The 23214-nt window shown below is 49.7% G+C and overlaps 2 protein-coding genes across 2 annotated transcripts in view; one reads left to right on the top strand and one right to left on the bottom strand.

The window, feature by feature from the left end:
* LOC112993749 (deleted in malignant brain tumors 1 protein-like) overlaps positions 1 to 23214 on the bottom strand; it is a 231267-nt gene that overhangs the window by 123914 nt on the left and 84139 nt on the right. The gene's annotated exons all lie outside the window — the stretch shown is intronic.
* LOC112993753 (deleted in malignant brain tumors 1 protein-like) lies at positions 1962 to 22112 on the top strand. The gene is made up of 18 exons (XM_026117635.2): positions 1962 to 2204; positions 4939 to 5277; positions 5423 to 5752; positions 6399 to 6728; positions 7289 to 7612; positions 8225 to 8554; positions 8894 to 9223; positions 10411 to 10749; positions 11863 to 12192; positions 12784 to 13113; positions 13567 to 13890; positions 14078 to 14407; positions 14811 to 15149; positions 15798 to 16127; positions 16838 to 17167; positions 17516 to 17845; positions 19506 to 19625; positions 19832 to 22112. The coding sequence occupies exons 1-18, from the start codon at positions 2096 to 2098 to the stop codon at positions 19972 to 19974; spliced, it is 5337 nt and encodes a 1778-aa protein (XP_025973420.2). The 5' UTR covers positions 1962 to 2095; the 3' UTR covers positions 19975 to 22112.

The following is a 23214-nucleotide window of genomic DNA, read 5'->3' as shown; positions in this document are numbered from 1 at the left end:
TCCTGGCAGTTTCCCATTTTACAAATCTGACTGGGGAGGTTCCTTAGCCGCTCAGAACATCACGATCTGGATGTGAGTTATCTTTCTCATCACGGATGGTCCTTGCAGAGATAGTGTCCAGGGCGGTGTTTCAGTTCACCTGATAGGAAATATGTACAGTACAGACTTACAGCATAACCATCTTTGGCATTAGAAACTGCTTCTTCTGACAAGCAAGGAAAGAATTGTGTCCATTTGCTCTCCACATAAAAATAGTTTCAACTGCTCTGTGTTGTTTCTGATTTGCCAACAAAGCCTATCTGAATGTCTATATCTAGTGGCCTGTTGCTTATTCCAATGGGAGCGCATACTGGTATTGGGAAAGTCCTGGAGCACAAATCTACAAGTTTTCTTCATAGGCATGTGGGCTTTTCTTTCCCCCTCTCCTTTTGGCCCTCAGCCATTTCCTGTCCAGCTCAGCTTCATGCTGGCTCCAGCCTTCATAGCAGAGGCTTTTCCAACCTTTAATAGCTCAGCCTCTTTCACAGGATGGTCTCAACCCCCCCCCCCAAAAAAAAAAAAAAAAAAAAATCCATTCAGGTATTTTTTACAGCTAATATCGCTGTATTTCCCTAGTTCTGTGCATAGAGGTTTGATTCAGGTTGACAAACATAGGTATCTTGTACTATCTGAGACAGTCCAGGACTCCCGAGATGCCTGCAGGGGCTGGCACATATCACAGAATCACAGAATGGTTGACGTTGGAAGGCATCTCTGGAGATCATCTGGTGTAACCCCCCCTGCTCAAGCAGGGTCACCTAGAGCACGTTGTCCAGGACTGTGTCCAGACGGCTTTTGAATATCTCCGAGGAAGAAGACTCCATAACCTCTCTGGGTATCCTGTGCCAATGCTCCGTTACCCTCGCAGTAAAGTTTTTCCTCATGTTCAGATGGAACTCCCTGTGTTTCAGCTTGTGCCTGTTGCCTCCCAGGCACCACTGAGAAGAGTCTGGTCCCATCCTCTTCACACCCTCCCTTCAGGTATTTATACAGATTGATAAGATCCCCCCCTCAGTCTTTTCTTCCTCAGGCTGAACAGGGCCAGCTCTCTCAGCCTTTCCTCATCAGAGAGATGCTCCACTCCTTTAATCATCTTAGCAGCCCTTTGCTGGGCTACTGCTATATGTAAACAGGATCTATGTGAGGTTTGTGCTGATTTTTATGCTGATTTGTGCTTCGCTAAGTGGAAGGGAGAGGCCATGTCTGGAGGACTAGACATCCATGTTTAGTGAGGTAAATTGAGCCCTGCACTCCAATTACCATCACTGATATTAAAAGCAGTTAGCACAGACTGGAGAAAGATTCACCTTGCCTGAAAATAGCCATGATCAACTTCATTAAAACAAAGAATTATTGCCATTCAAGAGACCCTGGTGTACATAGACTGTAACTTTTCTACAGCCTTTGGCTGTGCAGGGTGAGTCACTGACTCTTGCACTACTTGGGTGTCTCCAGGTCAGCTCGTGCTGTCAAGTGATGAGTGTGGCTGGAGGGAGGAGACATAGTCACATTGTCAACAGAGATCTCAGCACTGCTACACAGCTGGGACTGCCTAGGTTTGAATCTCCTGAGGTGTCTGGACTCTGTTTGCAGACTCCCCATGAAGAGGGTCTGGATATTGCTAGGGAAGACCTCCCCCTTTTCAGCCCATCTCTGTCTGCTTCACAACCAGCTGTTCCAGGAGGGTTTTGTTTGCTCAGCATGTTCCTGGAACAGTTCTACATTTCACAATCCTATGACAAAATCAGGCCATGGTACGGAGCAGAGGGTCACTTTCTGGCATGGTTTCACATGAGCGAAAATCCGTGCCATGGGGGTAGAGGAAGAGGAGGGTTTGCATGGCAGAGGAAAGGACAGGGGAAGGGTCAGGGCAGGGAGGGGACAAAGCAGGAGGAGGGCTTACTGCAGAAATGCCTGTCACTTCCCTCCCTAGGGCTCTGCCCTGTTTTGTCTCCAGCCCTCCCAGTTTGCCAGGGGGACACCACATTCAGCTGGTATCTCTTACAAGGATGATCAGCTTCAACTTCCAGCCCATGGCCAAACTGTGAGCAAGGGGATGCCAGACTGTCTCCATCCCTCACCCAGGTATCCCTGGGACAGAAACCAGCCCACCTGCACTAGGGTCAAGAGTGCAGGGATCCTCCTCCTGCTGACATGCCTTTGGGGTGAGTGGCATTTGCCTTTGCTTCTGACTACTGGGAGATTACCTGTAACATGTGCTTCTCCAGTGCATTCAGATAGCACTTCATGGAGTACAGCACAGACTGGCCCAGGGTCCTATGTTTCATTCACAGGCCTGGGATAGGCTATCTCTACGGGCTGCATTCTCAAAGCCATGCGATGCCCACCTACTTCTGCAGACACATAATTAAAGAATTGGGACTTGTGAGCATTACAAGAGTTGAAGGAAGCATGCCCAGCATCCTGAATCTGTCTCACAGCTGGCCACGGCCTCCTGCCCTGCATGTTCATCCTGGACTATACATGGCAAATTCTTGCTACAGCATGGAAGGGGCCTGGCTAAACTCAATGCCACTGTGTGTTGTGTGAGACAGGCAGCTCCCCATCAGATGGAGGGGTGAGCAAGTGGGGACAGCAGACCTTACTTGCCAGGACAAGACTGGGCACATTCAGTCAGGCTGTGTCTAGTGCTGTGCAGCACAAGAAGGAACTACACACTTCTTGTGCTAATGAGGTAGACAGGTAAAATGCTGCTGAGAGCCATGACCCTTGTTATGCTCAGACAGAATGATAAGAAAGTTACAGGTTCCTTATCCAGTATGCTGTCTCTGCAGCTGTGGTACTGTCTTAGACATGAGTGCAATGAAGGGGAAGAGTTCTGCTGCAAGAGTAACATCATGCAGAGAGTGGAATGGCAGCTTTGCTTTGGAAAATGCTGAGAAAGGGCTCAGGGCTTTGTCCAGGCTGCCACAGTTCAGAGCAGAAATCAGTTATTTGATCTGGGCACCTTCTCAGTGCTGTTTCATGTTTACAAACAGTGAGTGCAAAGTCCTTGTATTCTGATCACATTTGGAGCAAGTGAAATCAAAAACTTACTTTCCCTGATTTCCCTCCTGATATGGACATTCTTTTAATTTCCAGAATGATTTTTGCTAAGGCCAATTTGTACCACTTCCTCTGAGATCAACACTTTCCTTTAATTTTCCTGGGCTTTCTTCTTCTACGATCTATTAATGAACAGTAAAAACTTCCCACTTCTCTGAAAATCCTGCTCCTGGGACTTTCAGTATGACGATTATATCTTCAGTAGCTACAACCTCCTGGCTGCTTCGAGTCATCTGGTTTGGGACTTGTTCACCCAAGCACAGGCATTTGGTGCATATGAGACTGCCCAGGGTTGTCAAGAAATCTCATTCCGTGCTCTCCTGCCAAGGCAGCGCTTGCAAGAAACTTGCCAAGAAATGTATCAGCTCTGCTAAGTCTCAGCTCTGCAGTTAACTTGTTATTGCTTATCAAATGGAAACCTCAGCACTTCTAGCAAAAAATGAGGAAGGAGAGGAAACAGCCCACACAGAAAGGAGGAAACAGAAGAGAAGGCCATAATCAGGACTGTGTTTTTAGGCTGGAGAGAGAAGAGCTTGCAAATTGCAAACCAAGTACCTACACTGTATCTGGTTCAGCTTCATCTTGAAAAAGAATTTCCAGGGGTGGCTTTGCAAAGACACTTTCCTGGTGATAATCTGGTCCCCACTATACAGCCCTGAGAAAAGGGCTGAGCCAAACAAGCCTGAATGCAGAGAGATAGTTCTTCTCCGTTAGCCAGGCTACTGTTCCCCAGATCCTGTCTATAGCTGAGATTTGACTTTTAAACCTTCCTTCTTTTTCAAGCTTCCGTGACTTCCCAAGTGCTACATCTGAGCCCATGCTTACTGAGTTTGTGAAGTCCTTACAACTTACTAGCCCAGGGTATCAATCAGATCCTCACTGAAGATCCTAACTCAGGTGTGCAATATATATCCAGTGGAGGGTGACAGGCCTCTCTAGAAGGCAGGTCCCATTTTGGGTGGACAGTATTGCCCACTGCCCTGCACTGTTGTGAAAGGAGGCAAAGGGAAGGAGACATTTCATTGCCTAAACTGATGTAGCTTTGGAGATGTCAGGTCTTGATGCAGCTTGTGACTCAGCATTATGACAGCCAGGAGGAGCAGTGAAACACAGTTTGAGCTGAGCACAGATCTTTGATCTAAGCACTTTGGAAATCATTATCTATGGTCAAAAACTTATTTACACAGTGCAGTCACAGTCTTTCTTGAACATTTTTTTAAGCTGAACCAGTTAAGCTCTCTCTGTTACTAACTTCCAGTTTACTCATGGCTCCTTTCTGCACTCTATTTTGTTTGCACTCCTGCAAAGTGTGCATATGGGATTAAAGGCAATATTACACCATGGATCTTGCAAATTGTGAAAGCCTTCCCCTAGTCCTAGCACTTTCTACATTCTCCCTACAAGTTCTTTGTGCAGCTGTACCACATAGCAATATTGTGTGGAGTTCTCTCTTGATGGTGAACCTACATCTTTTCTACTGACTGTACAAAATCATATAAGCTTAAATACTTGCTTGTCTGTAAGTACCTACCATGTGAGCAAGAAAAGGACTCCTTGGGTGGGATGTGGGACTGACTGAGGTTAAGATGGTTAAATTCAGACATTCAAATGCAGAGATGGGACTCAGTTACCTAAAAACAGATACCCAGGGCCATATGAGATGCCTTAGAGTATCCAAGGCATTCACAGGATGTTCAGCTACTCCAGAGCATCTCTGAAACCCTTTCAAACAGCAGCTAGTGGTCAGGAGACATCTCAGATGTGTGGGCAGCTGACTCCTTTCCCCCAGGATTTCACCTCCTAACCTCCATCAGTTTCCTATTTCTCTTTCAGGCTTTGCAAGCTCAGCTTCTCCACACACAGTTCAGGTTCGCCTGGTGAATGGCCCCAGCCACTGTGCTGGGCGAGTCGAGGTGCTCCACAATGAGACGTGGGGGACCGTGTGTGACGACAGCTGGGGTTTCTCTGAGGGCCAGGTGGTGTGCAGGCAGCTGGGCTGCGGGACAGTGCTGTCCACCTCACGAGAGGCCCGGTACGGAGAAGGCACGGGTCAAATCTGGCTGGACGAGGTGAACTGCACAGGGACAGAAGCTGACCTCTCTGAATGCCAGGCCAGGCCATGGGGAGAGCACAACTGTCACCATGTGGAAGATGCCAGCGTTGAGTGCTCAGGTAATCCTGATAGCCCTGCAGCATGTGTAGTGCTGTAGGTAGCAGGCTGAGCAGTACCTCTGTGCCTGTTTCCCTTCCTACCATGTGCCATTGCTTGTGGCTTTGCATAGCTTTCCTCTGACTTTTTCGATTGGTATGTTTGTAGACTCAAGTATTTCAGAGCTGGGTCCACTCCAACTGCTGAACGGACCTAATCGCTGTGCTGGAAGAGTGGAGGTGCTGCATAACCACATGTGGGGCACCATTTGTGATGATGGCTGGGACCTCGCAGATGCAGCAGTGGTGTGCAGGCAGCTGGGCTGCGGGACCGCACTTTCAGCCACGAGCGGGGCTTACTTTGGGAGAGGCGATGATACCATCTGGCTAGATGAGGTGAACTGCACTGGCACAGAGGCCACAATCTTTGAATGCAAGGCCAGTGCTTGGGGAGACAACAACTGCTACCATGGAGAGGATGCTGGAGTGATATGTTCAGGTAATTCTCAGTTAGACTTTCACAGCAAAGGGTTAAAATTCCAGCACCCCACAACATGGGAAGGCTTTTAGGATCTTATAAGGGAACTTGGGAAAGATCAGGTCAGGGCTGAAGGCTGCACACCTGCTGGGGTATGTCTCTTTGGAAAGCTTTTTGTCTGCAGCATCACTTTGCAGTGCTGAAGAGCACTGACAGCATGCAGGGATGAAGGTTACTGTAAAAGGCCTTCTTCCACCTCTGATGCCTGGATTCTAGGGTTAAACTGCAGCACTGATGAGCTGTCTGGGCCTCCTCTCCTCCCAGCTTCAATGGCCATTTGCATCCCAGGAATCCTTCATGAATTAAAAGGCATCTAACCCAAGCCCTGTGGTCCATTTGCCTCTGGGACAATTAGCCAGTAACACGTAAAGTTTTCTGCAAGTGCAACTCACCCTCCCAATTTCCTGCCTATGCATCCACGCCAGGTTTCTCCTCCTGTCTCAGCAGAGCATTCATCCCAGGGTTGCTGGAGTTTCAGAGATTCTGAAGAAGTTTTAAATGCATGGTCACTGTGCATGCATAGGTCCATCAGGCTGGAGCAGAATGTTCCCTGCATCTCCACAGCCATGGGTCTCCCAGGGTGTTTATTCTTGCATATTGTTTGCAGCCTCAGAGATGTTTGTCGCAGCCAAGGTTCGTCTCGTGAATGGTTCAAGTCACTGCAATGGAAGGGTCGAGGTCTTTCACAATGACACGTGGGTAGCTGTATGTGATGACGGCTGGGATTTTGCTGAAGCTCGAGTTGTGTGCAGGCAGCTGGGCTGTGGGGCAGCGCTGGCAGCTCCAGGCAGGTCCCATTTTGGAGAAGGACCTGGACAAATGTGGCCAGATACTGTGAACTGCATGGGCACAGAAACTGCCCTCACTGCATGCCAGATGAGACCTTGGGGAAACGACACTTGTCATCAAGGAAGAGCGGCTGGTGTGGTGTGTTCAGGTAATCATTATGGGAATGACGGGGGGAAGAGATGCTTGTTTCATGGCCTTGATTTTCTGTCTCTGCAGCAATGTTCAGGCAGGCAGTCCAGATTATATGCTCCCTTTGTGGCTCCATTACTGTCAAAGGGGCCTGTGGTAGTCAAAGCAATTTTGGGGCATTCTTCTGAGGGCTCAGAGCTGATGCCAAGGTTGCAATGTGACGTTTAGCAGCCTCGTCTCGCACAAGTCTCAGCTTTCTGTCCCTTTACCAGCAGGCACCATAAGGCTGCTGACCTCAAACAGCATGTTGGACGGATCTTTTCCACAGTAACTAATGACCTTGAAACTCTCTGTCAAGAGGCAGTTCCTAAGGACAATGTGCTTTGAACCTGAGGGGTCAGCCCCTTTCCTTACTGGTGTGCCTAGACATGCTCTGTGGACCACTTACCCTCAGTCTTCTTAGTTCTACATAGCTGCTCCATCTCTCCTACATGTTGCTCTATGTTAGAGGTAGCAGGGCTGCAGAGACCATGTAGGAGTAACAGCATGACAAGATTTCTCTGAGTTTTGCTCTTTTAGCTAAGCCAGGTGACAATCTGATTCGACTGGTGAATTATGGGAGTCGCTGTGCTGGCAGAGTCGAAGTTTTTCATAACAACCATTGGGGAACCGTGTGTGACGACAGCTGGGATTTACTGGATGCTGGCGTCGTGTGCAGGCAGCTGGACTGTGGGATGGCACTCTCAGCCCCAGGAGGGGCCCAGTTTGGGCGAGGGACTAACATCATTTGGCTGGATGAGACAAACTGCACAGGATTTGAGACCACTCTGTCTGAGTGCAAGGCAAAACCGTGGGGAATAAATAATTGCTACCATGGGGAAGATGCTGGTGTGGTGTGCTCAGGTAATCCCCATTCCTTCTGTACCTCTGCATGTGTGTCATATGAAGCAAGATGAGGGTTGACGGGCGGTCTCTTGAAGGCAGGTCTATGCCCCGTGTGAAACTGAGCTCAGACCAAGTATTAGCATCAGTCAGTGTGGTTTCCCTGGACTCTCTCTGTAGCTGTTCAACAGGAACAGGTTTCTTCTGAGGCCAGATTCTTCCATCTTAAGTTGTATAGGCAAGGTAGTGGGATGAATTCCTGCAGAAATTCCTCTCTCTTTCCATGAGCTCTACAGGCTGGCCACCAACAGATCAACTTCTTAGGTGAAGTTTAGTAAAAGGAATATGCCCTGAAAGCCTTTCTTCCAGACAGTGGGGCTGCGGTCTTGCAGAGGAGAAGACCAGTGTAGGACCAGTGAAGACCACCATCCTCTGGGCAGTGCTATGATACACTGTATTCCTAGGAGGAGTTTCAGGCTGCTTTGAAAAGCCATTCTGTTCTCACCTCTTCTCACCACTGTACCTTTAGGTGGATTTAAGAGGGGACAGGAACCGTTAATTCTAACAGTTAGGATAAGCATCAAAAGAAATCTATAGCCATTTGACGGGATTAGTAACTCTCCACTTTTGTAGATTCTATCATTCCAGAGACTGCTCATCTCCGACTGACAAATGGCTCAAATCGCTGTGCTGGCAGAGTCGAGGTGTTTCACAATGATGAGTGGGGAACTGTGTGTGACCGTGAATGGGACAAACGGGATGCTGAGGTCGTGTGTCGGCAGCTGGGCTGTGGGACAGTGCTGTCCACCTCGAGTGCAGCTCACTTCGGTGCAGGACCTCTCCGTACCTGGCTGGACAACGTGAGCTGCACAGGGACAGAAACAGCCCTTAATAAATGCAGGGCAAGGCCATGGGGAGAGAGTAGCTGCAGTCATGGAAAATACGCCACTGTGGTGTGTTCAGGTGAGTTTCAGTCCCTGATAGTGTGGCTCTTACCAGGAGTGGGTCAGGATACCCAACTCTGCTGCAGCCAGTTCCAGCTCATCCGTTCCAGTTGGTTACTTGGAAGGGAGCAAAGTGGCTTTACTGCATACTGGTGAGCATAATACGCCATGGACACTTGAAAAGTGTCTTCATAGTGCTTTGAGGTTTTGTGGGTTCAGAAGCAATGTAACCCTGATGGTCTATGCAGCATTGCCAGCTCTGGCTGCAAAGAGGAAGTGTGTCAGAATTAAGGTACTTTATCCTATTACACAGAGACTGGATGAGCAGGGATTGCTCTCTGTGTTTGTCCATTTGCAGGCTCGGCTGTTTCTAGCTTTGCTCCAGTCCGGTTGGTAGACGGCCCAGGTCGCTGCGCTGGGAGAGTCGAAGTGCTTCATAACAAGCAGTGGGGAACTGTGTGTGATGACAACTGGGATTTCCTGGATGCTGGAGTGGTGTGCAGGCAGCTTGACTGTGGGGTGGCGATATCAGCTCCCTGGAGGGCTCACTTCGGTCAGGGACAGGGCCCCATCTGGCTGGATGAGGTGAATTGCACAGGGACAGAAGCTGCCCTCTCTGAATGCAAGGACAAGGACTGGGGAGTCCATGGCTGTGAGCATGGAGAAGATGCCAGTGTGGTGTGCTCAGGTAACTGTCATCCATCACTGCATCAGGAGCATCACAGCAAGCGAGTGGTGTTATTGCTGTGGTGCCAATCCTCTTAGATTCAGACATGACTCTGCTTTTTCACAGGATTACACAGGCTTGTAATACAGAAACAGTTTTCAGCTAACCTGGGGATCCTTTCCTTTGGAAACAATCCCTCATGTTCCATCTTAGTGGAACTGGGCAGCATATATACTTGCACATTAAAGTACAAGAAAAATAAATGGATTAAACATTTGCATTGTTGCATTAACAGTATGGTCCCTGGCATGCTTTTGGCCAGTGCTATTTATCACAATTCCTAGCAGTTATCATGGATCACAGACCATTCCCACTAGGCAGGTTCAGTATGACCACCCACTTTTTCACAATATGAAAGCTTGTAGTATGAATGGGTGTTCTTTCATTAGGGTGGTTCTCACAGCCAGAGAGGAATCTCAGACACATTTGATATATCTGTACAGATATATCCTGTGATGTTCAAAGCTGTGTACATCTCTGAGAACCCATCTCTGAGAAGTGAGTACATCTCTCATCCCTAATCTCATCTCCCACACACTCTGTGGATCCCACAGCTCTGACTTTTTGCTGGAGGAATCTTGTAGCCCATCACAGTGGCTTTTAAGCTGGGGCCATTGGGCTGCAATCAGCTTAATATCAGCATGAAGTTCAGCTCACTGTCTAAGACATCCAGTATTGAATTCAGTCGCCCCAGCATGGGAAGGTAGCATCTCAGAGATGTCCTTGGGTGCCATGCAGGACTAAGAGAGATCCTGTAGAGCTTATAGAAAACCCATGCCCTTCGGGAGAAGATGCTGGAGGGCAGGTAGGGTACCCTAGGAGTTCCAAATGGCATAAGTATGACTATGTTTAGGCATCTGAATGCTGTCATACATGCTTGCTTTAGGAGGCACTAAATCACTCTACAAGGTACGCTGACTATAGTCCCATTCTAATCAAGCCCTGGGCACTATTTTTAAAACTATTTTTAAAACCACCATTTTTAAGCCAGTTTGCATCATACCTCAACAGTCTGTCCTGTCTATTGCAGTAAGAGCATCCCTGACCAGTAGGCTGCACAGATTCTTGAGTAAACCCATTGCTGGTGGTCAAAGGTTTCAAAGAGCACAAGGTATCTCCTTACATGTTTATGCTTTGTTGTGTTCCAGGATCAGGCATTTCTGACCTAGCAATTCTCCGCTTGGTGAATGGCTCAACTGAATGTTCGGGGAGAGTCGAAGTGTTTCATGACCAGCGCTGGGGAGCTGTGTGTGGTGATGGCTGGGACCTGGCTGAAGCCCATGTGGTGTGCAGGCAGCTGGGCTGTGGGCCGGCACGCTCAGTCGCACACTCTTCCCAGTTTGGAAAAGAACCTTCCCTGATCTGGGTGGATGCTGTGGAGTGCACAGGACTGGAAGGTGCCCTCTTCGAATGCAAGGTCAAACTCTGGGGTGCCCAGAGCTGCAAGTCTAATGGATACGCGAGTGTTGTGTGCTCTATGGCTGCAGGTCAGTGTCGATGAGTCAGGTATCAGCTCTCCCCTTAGGGAAACTGTACAATCTCTCTGTGTAAATTCACCCTTCCCCCTCTGCCTTGTCCTGTCCTCCTAGACAGTCAGAAAAAAACTTTGCTTGTTTCTGTGGTCCCCCTGGGGAGCATTAAATATTTTCCTTCTAGAGGGAAGTATGATAGCCCTGTGCTAAGGGAAGCACTGTTTTCTAGTCCCTGGCTTACCACAGGCACAGTATTTGGGCCAGAAATCCCAAGCTTGGAAAATGTAGTCTTTCTCTAAGAGATCATCACACACAAAGAGCTCTGATACTCCAGGGTGTAGGTCCTGCCAGCTACTCTGATGCTGCCCATGTGACGTTTTGATCACTGCTCCTCATCTATGCTATCACACAGTCTCTATTCCTTGGGGAGTTCCTTTTCTTTTCCAGGCTATTCCTTGCTCAGGCATATATGCCTTTTTGGTGCCTTGTTGCCTATTTGTCCCCATGAGGACATTCACATCACAAGAACTCCGTATCTAGGTGCATGCTAATGCCTCTTTCCTCCACTCCCAAGCAGCATGCATAATCCTGAGAAAAACAAGGCATCAAAAGTGAATTCTGCAGGGAGATGGCAGAAGCTCATCTGAGTGGCAAAAACTTGGCCAGGTTCACTGTCTACAAGGCATGGTTGTAACACAGTCATTCTAAAAGCTGTTAATGCATGCATGCTCCCAGCAGAGCATTAGTACAAAACCACAGGCCAGGACGTGCTCCAGCAGGAAGCCCATGTGGTTGCAAACTCCCCTTCCACAGTGGTCAAAATAATCCTATATTAAATAATATAAATAATCCTGTATTAACATATAACATGCTGCATCCAGATTTGAACAGTCATAGGGCACTGACACAACTCTGCCTGGCAGGTAGAGCTTCCCTGTGGAAAGGCTGCACATGTCTTTCCATCCTCCCAAACTCATCAGCACATTCGCCAGGTTGTCATGAATACTATGTGCTGATGGAGACCCTGCAAGGCCCCTGAGAGGGTGATGCTCTGCCTCATGGCATTGCTAGCAACCACGTAGGCAGTGATTTCCACCAGGATTTATTATCCCTCAATTCTGTTTTCAGACTCAGAGCTGGGGAGCTCAGAAGTCCTGCGGCTGGTGAATGGCCCGCATAAGTGTTCCGGGAGGGTTGAGGTGTTTCACAACCAGCAGTGGGGGACTGTGTGTGACGACAGCTGGGATCTGAATGATGCCAAAGTGGTGTGTAAGCAGCTGGACTGTGGGACGGCTGTATCAGCCGCAGGTTCATCTCTGTTTGGGCAAGGATCTGGACCCATCTGGCTGGATGGAGTGAGTTGTCTTGGAACAGAAGCCACCCTCTCTGAATGCCCAGCCAAGCCTTTGGGCCAACATGGATGTAACCATGGGGAAGATGCCAGCGTTATGTGCTCAGGTAATCTTCATCACCTGCTTTCTCTGCAGAAAGATAAAACCCTGATCTTCTGCAAGACGCAGACTGGGAGCAATAATTCTGGTGTCCAGAACTGCATAAAGCCCTGAGCTCCAAGAGGTCAGAGGCTGGGAAACTGTACCACGTAGGTATGCTTGAACCATTCCCTTACTCTTCCCCCGGCATCCACAGCTGGCTATGGTCAAAGGTCAAAAGAAGGGCAGTGTATAGACAGGGTACAGACTTTCTTACCTTATTTTGACCTTTTTCCAAGCAGTGTGTCCTTCAGATAGAGATACATGTGTTTTCTCCTGTTCCTATCTCTGAACTAGTGTGCAACCATATGCCATGTTCCCTCAGGCTGCAGCTGGTTGAAGGGATCTTTCATTGCTCCTTCTACCCTGCAAGCAGCCCTGCGCTCCCTGCAATGCTGCTGCAAGTTTCTGAAAGGGGACAGGAACATACAAGTGCTCCGTGCTCTCTGCGTCAACACCACTCAAACCTATTGCAGACATGTTCTGCGTTCTCCAGCCCCGCAGGTGCTAAGATGTGCAAGAATATTCCTAACAATGCGTATTTCTGTGTATTTTTCAGGAGCAGGAATTTCCAGTACTCCTATGCTTCGGCTGGTGGGTGGTTTGAATGAGTGTGCTGGGAGAGTTGAGGTGTTTTATAACCATGAGTGGGGGACGGTCTGTGATGATAGCTGGGATATGAATGATGCCATGGTGGTGTGTCGGCAGCTGGGCTGTGGGATGGCACTCTCAGCCCCAGGTTCGGCTCGTTTTGGATGGGGATCCAGCCGTATCTGGCTGGATGATGTGAGCTGCACAGGAACAGAAACAGACTTCTCTGAATGCAAAGCAAAGTCTTGGGGCATCCACAATTGCCATCATGGAGAAGACGCAGGTGTGGTGTGCTCAGGTGAGACCTGGACTGGGGATGGCAGGAGGTAGACTCACAACCAGAGCTGAAGGTGGTGCCTGGGGCAGGGACTAAGGCCTCTCTAGAGGAGATGCTGTGCATGGAGCCGGCTTAGGACTGCTCCTCTTGCAGCTCTCTCTAATTTGCCTCCCATGCCCCTGGACCTCATTGCAGTGCACAGTACCTCTCAAACAGATTTCCTGCCTGGCAAAGCCTGTGGTCTATTCCCTCAATAAAAGGGCAGTGCCTGGCCATGGCAATCTTTTTGTCCTTAATGCTGGGCCTGACCTACTCTGCAGCCCCCCAAGAAGTGGCTGCATGTGTCATACTTTGATTGAATGAGATGGGGTGGTGCTGAGCCCTCAGAGGGAGGTATTCTGCCCTACAGAGGCATCTGCAATCATGCATGCAGGAATTTCCCTGCAGTGTCAATTATGCTCTTTGCAAATGCAGGAAACAGGAGCTCAGCTGACCTGCGGCTAGTGAATGGCCCGAATCGCTGTGCCGGGAGAGTGGAGGTGCTTCATGATCAGCAGTGGGGGACCTTGTGTGATGATGGCTGGGACCTAAATGATGCCACGGTGGTGTGCCGGCAGCTGGGCTGCGGGAGGGCTGACTCAGCCCCTGGTAGATCTCGCTTTGGGCAAGGCTCAGGACCCATCTGGCTGGATGACGTGAACTGTTTTGGGACGGAAGACGCCCTCTCCCAGTGCAAGGCCCTCCCGTGGGGACAAAACAACTGCAACCATAGAGAAGATGCTGGTGTGGTGTGCTTAGGTAACTCACAGCCCTGCAATATGGGGTGTCCTGAGAGATAGGCTAGGGAGCCAGTGCCAGATCTGATTGTCTTGAGCCTAGGCAAGGATTAGTCCATATGATGGCACTGGGGGAATGTTTGTTTTGGGGGGTTGAGAGAGGAGTGCAAGAATTTTACTGAGGGTTTATTCCCTGATTGTGTTTTCAGATCCACACTCCTCAAGCACAGCTGACCTGCGGCTGGTGAACGGCCCAAATCGCTGCTCCGGGAGGGTGGAGGTGTTTCATGACCACCGGTGGGGGACCGTGTGTGATGATGGCTGGGATCTGAATGATGCCATGGTAGTGTGCCAGCAGCTGGGCTGTGGCACAGCGATCTCAGCTCCCGGCCGGGCTTACTTTGGCCAAGGACAAGACCCTATCTGGCTGGATAGAGTGGCCTGTGCAGGGACAGAAACTGCCCTCTCTGAATGCTGGAAAAAGCCATGGGGACAGCATAGCTGCAGCCATGTGGAAGATGCCAGTGTGGTGTGCTCAGGTGAGCTGTAGCTGTCCTGTGGTCAGAGAGAGGTTGGAAGGCATGGGGGTGGCCCAGGAAGGACTGAAACAGGATGGTGCAGGAGGGGAACAGTTCAGTGACGCTAAAAAGGGCACTTTCCCTTTTGACGCAGCCCCCATACAGATGCCCATAGTAGTGGAAAGAGAAGGTGTCACAGAAATGCCTCTTCCCATTAACTAGGGCCTGCAAATCTTATGATACAGCAGGACCTCAGAGCCACTGAAGGATCCTGCACTCATTATGTGTGAGGGCATTTGCATGTCAGAGAGGGATGAAAACCTAGGACATGCAGGTGCTGAGGCAGGTATTGCTCAAACCAGTCCTGGGAGGTGCTGTGCCCCCGCAGCATTGCTGATGCGTGGTCTCCCTACTACTTTTGCAGTGCTTTCTGATTCAGGTACTACAAATGTGACAACTCTCCGACTGGTGAATGGCCCACATCGCTGTGCTGGGAGAGTCGAGATATTTCACAACCAGCGGTGGGGAACTGTGTGTGATGACGGCTGGGACTTAAATGATGCCACAGTGGTGTGCCGGCAGCTGGGCTGTGGGAGAGTGCTATCGGCCCCAACACAGGCTCCCTTTGGACAAGGGTCTGACCCCATCTGGCTGGACAGAGTTAGTTGCACTGGGAGGGAAAATGCCCTCACCGAGTGCAGGGCCAGACCCTGGGGCTTCAATAGCTGCAGTCATGAAGAAGATGCTGGTGTTATGTGCTCAGGTGATGCTCATACCCACAGATACGGCGGTTCTGAGTAGCATGGGTTGGAGTCCCCTTCCAAAGAGCCCTCTCCCCTCTGAAATTATCCCTACATTGTGTAATAACAGGACCTTTGGCTGCAGGAAGCAGATTACTGGGCATGGGGGACACTCCCCAATTACAGAGGGAATAACAGAGTTGATCCCGCTACCCCCACATCCCTGTAGCCCTGAGGTATCTGAGATGTCCTGATTCAACCACCCTTTGAGTGGTTGAACAGGTAGGAAAAAAAGGACTTTACTACTTGTTTGTGATTTGGCCTGCACTGAGGTTGTGTGGGACCTGCAGGAGCCCAGGGAACAATAAGGGAAAAATCATCAAGAAAGGGATTTCTTCCCTGGCTTTTAGGGGAGTAAGCCAGGAGCCTAAAAATAGGTGCCTCATGGTGCTTAAAAAGCCTTAAGGTATCCTGCCTGTCCTATGGCAGGATACAAGTGCCATGTCACATCTGCCCATTTCGTGGACATGTCCTGGTCAGGATCTATCTGCCCTAGGTTCACACTGTGGTTATTGCTCACCAGTCCTTTGCCCTTACACTGTTGCCAGAAAGCTCCCTTGGGTGCATGGTTCTCTTGTCCTAAACACTGGATCATGTACCTCTCTTTGCAGACCCAAATGTTGCAGTGCAGGCAGAGGTCCGCCTGGTAAACGGCCTGAATCGCTGTGCCGGGAGAGTGGAGGTGCTTCATGATCAGCAGTGGGGGACCGTGTGTGATGATGGCTGGGACCTAAATGATGCCACGGTGGTGTGCCGGCAGCTGGGCTGCGGAAGGGCTGACTCAGCCCCTGGTAGATCTCACTTTGGGCAAGGCTCAGGACCCATCTGGCTGGATGACGTGAACTGTTTTGGGATGGAAGACGCCCTCTCCCAGTGCAGGGCCCGCCCGTGGGGACAAAACAACTGCAACCATGGAGAAGATGCTGGTGTGGTGTGCTCAGGTAACTCCCAATCCTGTAACATGGGATGTCCCAGGGGCCAGGCTGGGGGCCTGTGCCTCACCCGATTGTCTCAGAGGAAATGCTAGTACGGGATGGCCCTGGGGGAATGTTTGTTTTGGAGGGCTGAGAGAGGAGTGCAAGCTCCTTTTGTTTAGACTGATCCCAGTCCCAGTCTAGGCCAAGAGACAACTCGCCATGCCTCGCAGGAGCAGGATGCAAGGCACGAACTAAGCTCAGTGCCAAGCTGAGGAAACCAACCATGTAGGGGCCATCAAGAGAGATTCTGTTCATAACCAGTGCCAACTGCAACATGCCACAGAAATCTCACGTGGCACCAAATGAATCAAACTCAGGGTCTGGCTGTCCATCTAGCCACAGCTGGGTTGCTACCTGGAGCAGACCCATTCACCTTCCTGACTCCATGCTACCAAACAGATCTTCATTGACAGTGTTGCGATGTTTGCTTAGCTCACACATTTGCATGGAAGAGACACCAACGTTTTGGGGTATGAATCTGGAACTGAATCCCATCTCTATAGCTAAGCAAGATGAATTCCTTCGTTAGGGTCACATGGTTGTTATTCCATGACAGGGGAACTTTAAGGAACCTACATTTGCACTCTAGTTTTTGTTCTTGCACTGATAGCTCCACTGGATGCCCTGTTCTCTTCTCCTGCCCTAAACAAACGATCTTATCTTTCTCTTTGCAGACTCAAATGTCATAGTGGAAGCACAGGTCCGCCTGGTGAAAGGCCCGAATCGCTGTGCTGGGAGAGTGGAGGTGCTTCACGACCAGCAGTGGGGGACCGTGTGTGATGACAGCTGGGATTTAAAGAATGCCAAGGTGGTGTGCCGGCAGCTAGGCTGCGGGACAGCTGTATCAGCCCCCAGGAATGCTCACTTTGGACAAGGGTCTGACCCCATCTGGCTAGATAATGTGGACTGCAAAGGTACCGAAGCCACTCTCTCCCAGTGCCACCTGAAAGGCTGGGGACTCCACGACTGCAACCATGAGGAAGATGCTGGAGTCGTGTGCTTGGGTAATGTTACGAACGCTGCTGGAAGAATGTTAGGAAACTTGGGTCTTTCTCCTCTACTGAGAATAGATCAACACTGACTCAGTGCCACAGCACAGTGCCGGGCACCTGCACACGTGCGTTGATGGGAGCACACATGAAGTGCAGATGTGTGCTACATGTCTGTGAGATGAGGAGGATTTTCTTGGAAGGGGGCGTTCATGTGGGGAGAGGTGGAGCAGGAATAGGTAGCATTTTGCATAGATGTCCTGGTGGAGGGTGTGTGCATGCATCGTATGTGTGTGTGTCTTGCACATATTAGGCTCAGAGAGGACCAGGAGGCCATCTCACACCCTGTCTTTTCCATTGCAGGCACCTACCCCTTGCAGCTGAGGTTAAAGGATGGCCCAGGCCCCTGCACAGGGCGTGTGGAGGTGCTGTACAATGCTACCTGGTATGGTGTGTGTGATACCAGTTGGAGCTTATCGGAAGCAGAGGTTGTCTGCAGGCAGCTGGGCTGTGGGCCAGCACAGTCTGCAACCACTGGAGCTCAGTTTGGCCAGGAGAATGGCCAAGCATTACTGGAAGAGCTGAGCTGCAGGGGCACAGAGTCACTCCTCTTGGAGTGCCAGCAGAGCAAGATGGGTCCAGGGCTCTGCAGGGGTGGCTCTGCAGCTGGTGTGGTGTGCACTGAGCCAAAAGGTGAGTGATAGAAACCTCCATTATGTTCCTACATACTTTAGGGAGCATCAGCACCACTTTGTCTGCAGTAGGGGTGGGAGAGGCAGGGAAAAGAGCCCCAGGGTGAGCATGCAGTGGAAAGGCAGAGCCCTATCATGCCCCGCTTCTTGCCCTGGCATGGACGTTTTGCTGAAAAAGTGGAGATAATGGAGGATGTGCTCCCTTGGGGAATGAAGGGAGGAGAGGGACTCCTGGGGCAAAGAGAGTGTTATGAGGTCATGGTTGCATTGTGGTGCTGCAGTCACTCCCAGGATGCAGCAGACACATGGGGTCAGAGAGAATTTGGTCTTGAGCAGCTGTAGGATCCAGTTCAAGAGGTAACTAATGAGAACTGTTATGTGGTGTGATGACAGTATGCTAAGACTTAACATTCTTGAGGGAGCAAAAAATCAGAAGAATCTTTGTAACATTTAATTTAAAAAAAAAAAGAGAGAGAGAGAGAGAACTGCCTAAAAATTAGGGAACTGTTTCTAATGATAAAACGCTGGCATACAGCATAAAGACTCTTCAAAGACACTCCTAGGGGTGGTTGGAGAATCTTACTACTGACAGAGATTCCAAGAAAGGAAAAGCAAGCCTTCAAAGAGGATAACAACCCCAAAATACTCCTCTACTGAGTTAAATTCAAAGAATAACAGACCAATGGGCTGATTTAAAGGATGATGCGGAAGTCACACTGGCAGGAGGGAAGGAGCAGCAAACTGCAGTCATGGAAAACTGCAGTGAAAATGTGTGAAGCTGCCTTTGGCATTAAACATGGCATAAAGCATAACTTTGCCCCAAGATTCATGCACACCATGACCTGTCCCAGAGCAGGGTCATCTCTACTGACATTGCTGTGACATATGTTTGTCTGGGCAGCACTTAAAGGCCTTCCCTTGGGGATATGACCTCTTTTCTCCAGACATTGAGTCCAAATATCACCGTTCAGAATATGAGAAAAGCTTTCCTGATCTCAAAGCCAGTCCCTCCCATTTCCCCTCGTGGCTCAGATTTCCTTATCACTACAGGCCTCTTGTGCTCTTCTCCGGACAAGTCACTCTGTCTGAAATAGGTTATAGCAGAGTTAGAAAAGCTTTGAAGGATGGACATGGGTCAGAAGTATGCCTGACTCTTCTATGCATAGCAGTCTGAAACCCCAAGCAATAAGAGAGACACACTGGACAGCTGACAGGTCCATAAGAGGAGGAGCGTCACAGGCATGAGGAACATGAAAGACTCCTCAAAACCCATGATCTCAGAGACACCCAAGGAAACAATCAGGAATGAAGCAAAAAACAAACCTAAGGGATGTGATGTTTCACAGTGCTGGTGGTCAGTTGTAGAAATTGCTGCCATGCAGTGCTGCAGGGACCACAGCACTGCAGGGCAGTGCAAACAGGTTCAGAAAGGGATTTATCAGGTACATGGTGGGGGCTATTTAATAGCTCTGGCTATTAAATATAGAGGTCTTATTGCTAAGCCTAATTAAGGAAATCCCTTCTGAGCCACTGATGGGAAGGGATCAAGCCCTGTTTGGTGTTAGATTTTCTTACATGCCTGCTACTGGTGTTGGTTGGAAAGGGGATCCTGATCTCCGGGGGGAGCTTTGCCCTGACACTGTAAAGTGCTCTCTCCACAGACTCTTCACAGTCCTGCTCCCTGCTGATAGCGCTGCTTGTTCTCACAATGATTCTAAGTGGGGTCCTGCTGTGGCTGTACCTGAGGAGAAGGTGTATTAAAACAGCAGCCCAAGCTTCAGGTGAGAGACCCCTGATCTCCGAGCCCCATGTTGCAATTCAAGGTCCCCAAACCCTTAAAGCAGCGCACTCCAGCCACCCTCGGACCCAGCGTGGTCCAAGAGGATGCACCAGAGATAGATGGGGTTGACTCATCCAAGCTCAAGGGGCTGGGTGGCCCTCAGTCCAATAACATCAGTCATGTGTCCATGTCCCCTGTGCTTTGCAGATCACTGGCGCGTGAGGGACCTGGGTACTTCAGTGATGCCCTTCCAATCTATGGGAGCCATCTACCTTCCTACAAAGGCTGAATCCCCCGAGGACCCCAACAATGAGATGGCTGAACTCATGAAGGAAGATGCTGCCCTGTGATACCAGCACGATTCCTGTGCAGAGTGCTCCCTGTGGTACTGTCACCTCACGTTGCCAGGGTCACCAGCAAGGCTCATTCCTCAGAGATTGCAGGGGCCTCTCACTCCTCCCTTTTCCCATGCACATCTGCATTCAGTGCAAGTCTTGGCTCCCTTAGGGAGCCCTCTCTTCCCCCCAAGTACCTGTAGACTTGCAACATGGTAGGAACTAGATTTTATGAAGCAGGGAGTGCTAATGCAGAAAGATGAAGTGCTCTCCAGGAGACTGTGAAACAGCAGCTGTAAGGCCTGGACATTTATAAACAAGCCAGTACCAATGACTCACACTCAAAAGTCCCAAAATAGCTGGCTAAGGTGATCCCAGTCTTCTGATGTTTACTTAAGCCACTCTGGCACCTTCTGTGCAGCTCCAGGAGTTCAAAAGAAGCCCAAGGGTATGCTGGCATGTGCAAGACTGAGCAGGACAGCCTGAACAATGTAGCGGAAAAGTTAACAAGAACTGCTAACAAATTAAAGGAGGAGAGTGTCCCCAGACTTCTCCCAGTGTGATGAACATAAATGCCGTGGGGAAGATGAGCTGCCTTTGTGAGCCTCTGCTGTAGAGCCAGTAAGCACTGCCTGGCCTCTCCTGTCCCTGGGAGGTGGCAGGTGGCTTCCTTGGCTTCTGCGGATACAGGCAGGCTCCCCATCTCTCGAGCCTCAGGCACCAGTTTTGCAGAGCAATTACTGTGCCACCCTCAGTGCTCAGCTGCTTTTCCTGGAGTACCAGGCACCGCACTTCAGGGTGGTTAGAGGCCACATGTGCTTGTTTTTGCCCATGTCCCACCCCATGACCCTCCCTCGTGAACACAACCTTGTGAACATCCCATGATGGTGTGGTGCCAGTGCATTCGCACACAATCTGTTGCACTCTGGTAGCTTGTGGTTCTCAGGGGGTATCCCACGCCCCAAACTGTCCCAGTGCAGAGATGTCCTGCTTTCAGTCCCACAGCAGACTGTGGGGTCTGACAGGCTCAAAAACACCCTTCTCAGGTTGGTGCTGATGGCTGTGATCTGAAGGCACAGGTGATCAGAAGGAGGTATGAGGATTGCTGAGGTGCAGGGAGAACAGCCAGGGCTTGCAGGTGCTGGCGCTCCAAAACCACCCACCAGTGCCAAGAGCTCAGCTGCAGCGGAGCTGGGTGAGCCAAGCTGCACCCACAGCCCTGGCATAGACTCATCCTGTGGTGCACCACAATCACAGGAAATAGAGTTGTGAGATGGTGCCACACTTCTCAGAAGTCTGACAGCAGACATCCTGCAGCACCAGGGAAGATAACTGAGGCTGATGCAAACTGCACAACATATCTTTCTGGCTAACAGAAAAACAGGCTCTCCTGGACCACAGCTCATCTCACCTTACAGCAGAGGAATGAACATTCAGATGACTAAAGTGCTACTTCTCTCTGCAAAGTTCTATTTCCTTCTGCAAGTGCTTCCACAGACAAGGGTATCAAATGTGACAAAATTCACTTTCAGAAACCATGTGCAGAAACAAGCACTTCTGAGAAATGAATTACCTCGACTTATGGTCAATGCCCCAAATACGCCAGATAGATCACCCCTTGGAAGTGTTTCTATCAGCTGTGAAGTGTCTAGAGACTTGTCTCAGGTGCAGATATTTCTATACAAATGTTTTGAACTAGGGGAGATAGTGCAGTCCTCAGCAACAGGTTTGGTTTGTGGGATATTATATAGGGTGGGGTCATCCAAGGCAACAGTGTGTATGAGAGACAGAAAGCACTGCTAAGACACCCAGCCTTTCTCAGTCTTGCCAAAAGTTCAGAGAAATATTGGTACATTGGTATCTTATGTGATTGGTATCTTATGTGAACATGCACAGTCTTCTCTCCAGCTTCCCCCACGATGAATGGCACCCCAAAACCAGGAAATACATGGAACTGAGTTCACAGAAGGCAAAAATCAAAACAGATTCCTTCCTTGCCTCCTCATGTTTAACTTCTTTTTGTGTGTGTGCCACCTCAGAGGGGCTGGCTTCTCTCATTTCTAATGCTCATCCATGCTAGTCCACTTAGCAGTTTATTATTTACAACAGGTTATAACTCATGTGTAGCAAAATAAATACCCATTGCTTTTCCACATGATGGAAAACAGTGAACAATATGCAGAGACCAACCAGCTATACAGACATGGTAGGTGCTGGATGTCCAAACATGGCAGTTATTTTATAGGGCCTGTCAAGGGACTGAGTCACACCAGTCAACAGTGTTTAATGCAAGATAGTTGTGGTGGAGCACAACTACCCCCCCACTCCCATCTCAGGCCCAAAGTGTGGTGGAGTGCAACTACCCCCCCTCTGCCCCCCCCTTATCTCAGGCCCCAGCTGATTGCAAATAACTGACAGCGCCCAGGGCTGACCAGGAGGAGCTAGGTGATACTGGTTGCAACTGGTGAGGCCAGAAATGGGCATGATGTCAGCAAAAAGGGGTATCTCCACACTGAATGTTGTATGACCAGGAGTCAAACTCCGTGCCCATAAAGAGCACTGCAGCCTAGAGCCCACTGAGCTCTCCCGCATGGCAGCAGGCTGCACAGTGGTGAATCTCCCCCTGAGCTGGGATGCCCCTCAAGGTTACTCTCCTAGAGTTAAGAGAACCTCTGACAAGAAACCATTGGATTGCTAAGAAACTGAGACTTGGGCTATGACAAATGTGCAGTAAGATTTGCTTGCTAGGACTACACTGTATAGCCACCTTCAATAAATCTCTTTGCAATAAACCCAAAGACAATAATACCAATAACCACCCTCTCCCCCCATGACAATGTGGTGTGGTCAGCAGGATGATGGCTAGTGACCTCATAGCAACCTACTTACAGAGGCACGGAGTGGGGGAATCCCCCAAGTTCTCACCTGAATGGGTTCACAATCATTGGTATGACTGGGGGGACGTGGAAAGGCAACTAGACTTAGCTAGGGGGTAAGAGTAAGGATGGCTGAAATGAAGGCGTAATTCTAAAAATGCTGGGGGCTTGTTCGGAGGCAGCTTACGCTTACAGGGAACAGCGAGATAAAGAACTAGCTACCCTCCAAAATGAACTGCAGGCCCAAAACCAGCAATGTCTGCTACTGCAGACAGAAATCGATCGCACCAAAGAACAACTGAAGGTTGAACAAGATCAAAGGAGGGCAGTAGAAGAGAAGTTTGAGGTGATGTCAGCGAGGCAGTCTAAAATTTTTGAC

The sequence above is a fragment of the Dromaius novaehollandiae genome, chromosome 31, assembly GCF_036370855.1.
Source record: "Dromaius novaehollandiae isolate bDroNov1 chromosome 31, bDroNov1.hap1, whole genome shotgun sequence".
Taxonomy (NCBI): Eukaryota; Metazoa; Chordata; class Aves; order Casuariiformes; family Dromaiidae; genus Dromaius; species Dromaius novaehollandiae.
The sequence above is the reverse complement of the archived record's forward strand: the minus strand, read 5'-3'. Positions and strand labels throughout refer to the sequence as shown.

Bases quoted from the DNA above. Each gene is read 5' to 3' on its own strand.
- LOC112993753 (XM_026117635.2), top strand. From the start codon at position 2,096: ATGCCAGACTGTCTCCATCCCTCACCCAGGTATCCCTGGGACAGAAAC. The intron at 2,205-4,938 runs GTGAGTGGCATT...TTTCTCTTTCAG, and splicing joins CCTGCTGACATGCCTTTGGG to GCTTTGCAAGCTCAGCTTCT. The intron at 12,193-12,783 runs GTAATCTTCATC...TGTATTTTTCAG, and splicing joins TGCCAGCGTTATGTGCTCAG to GAGCAGGAATTTCCAGTACT.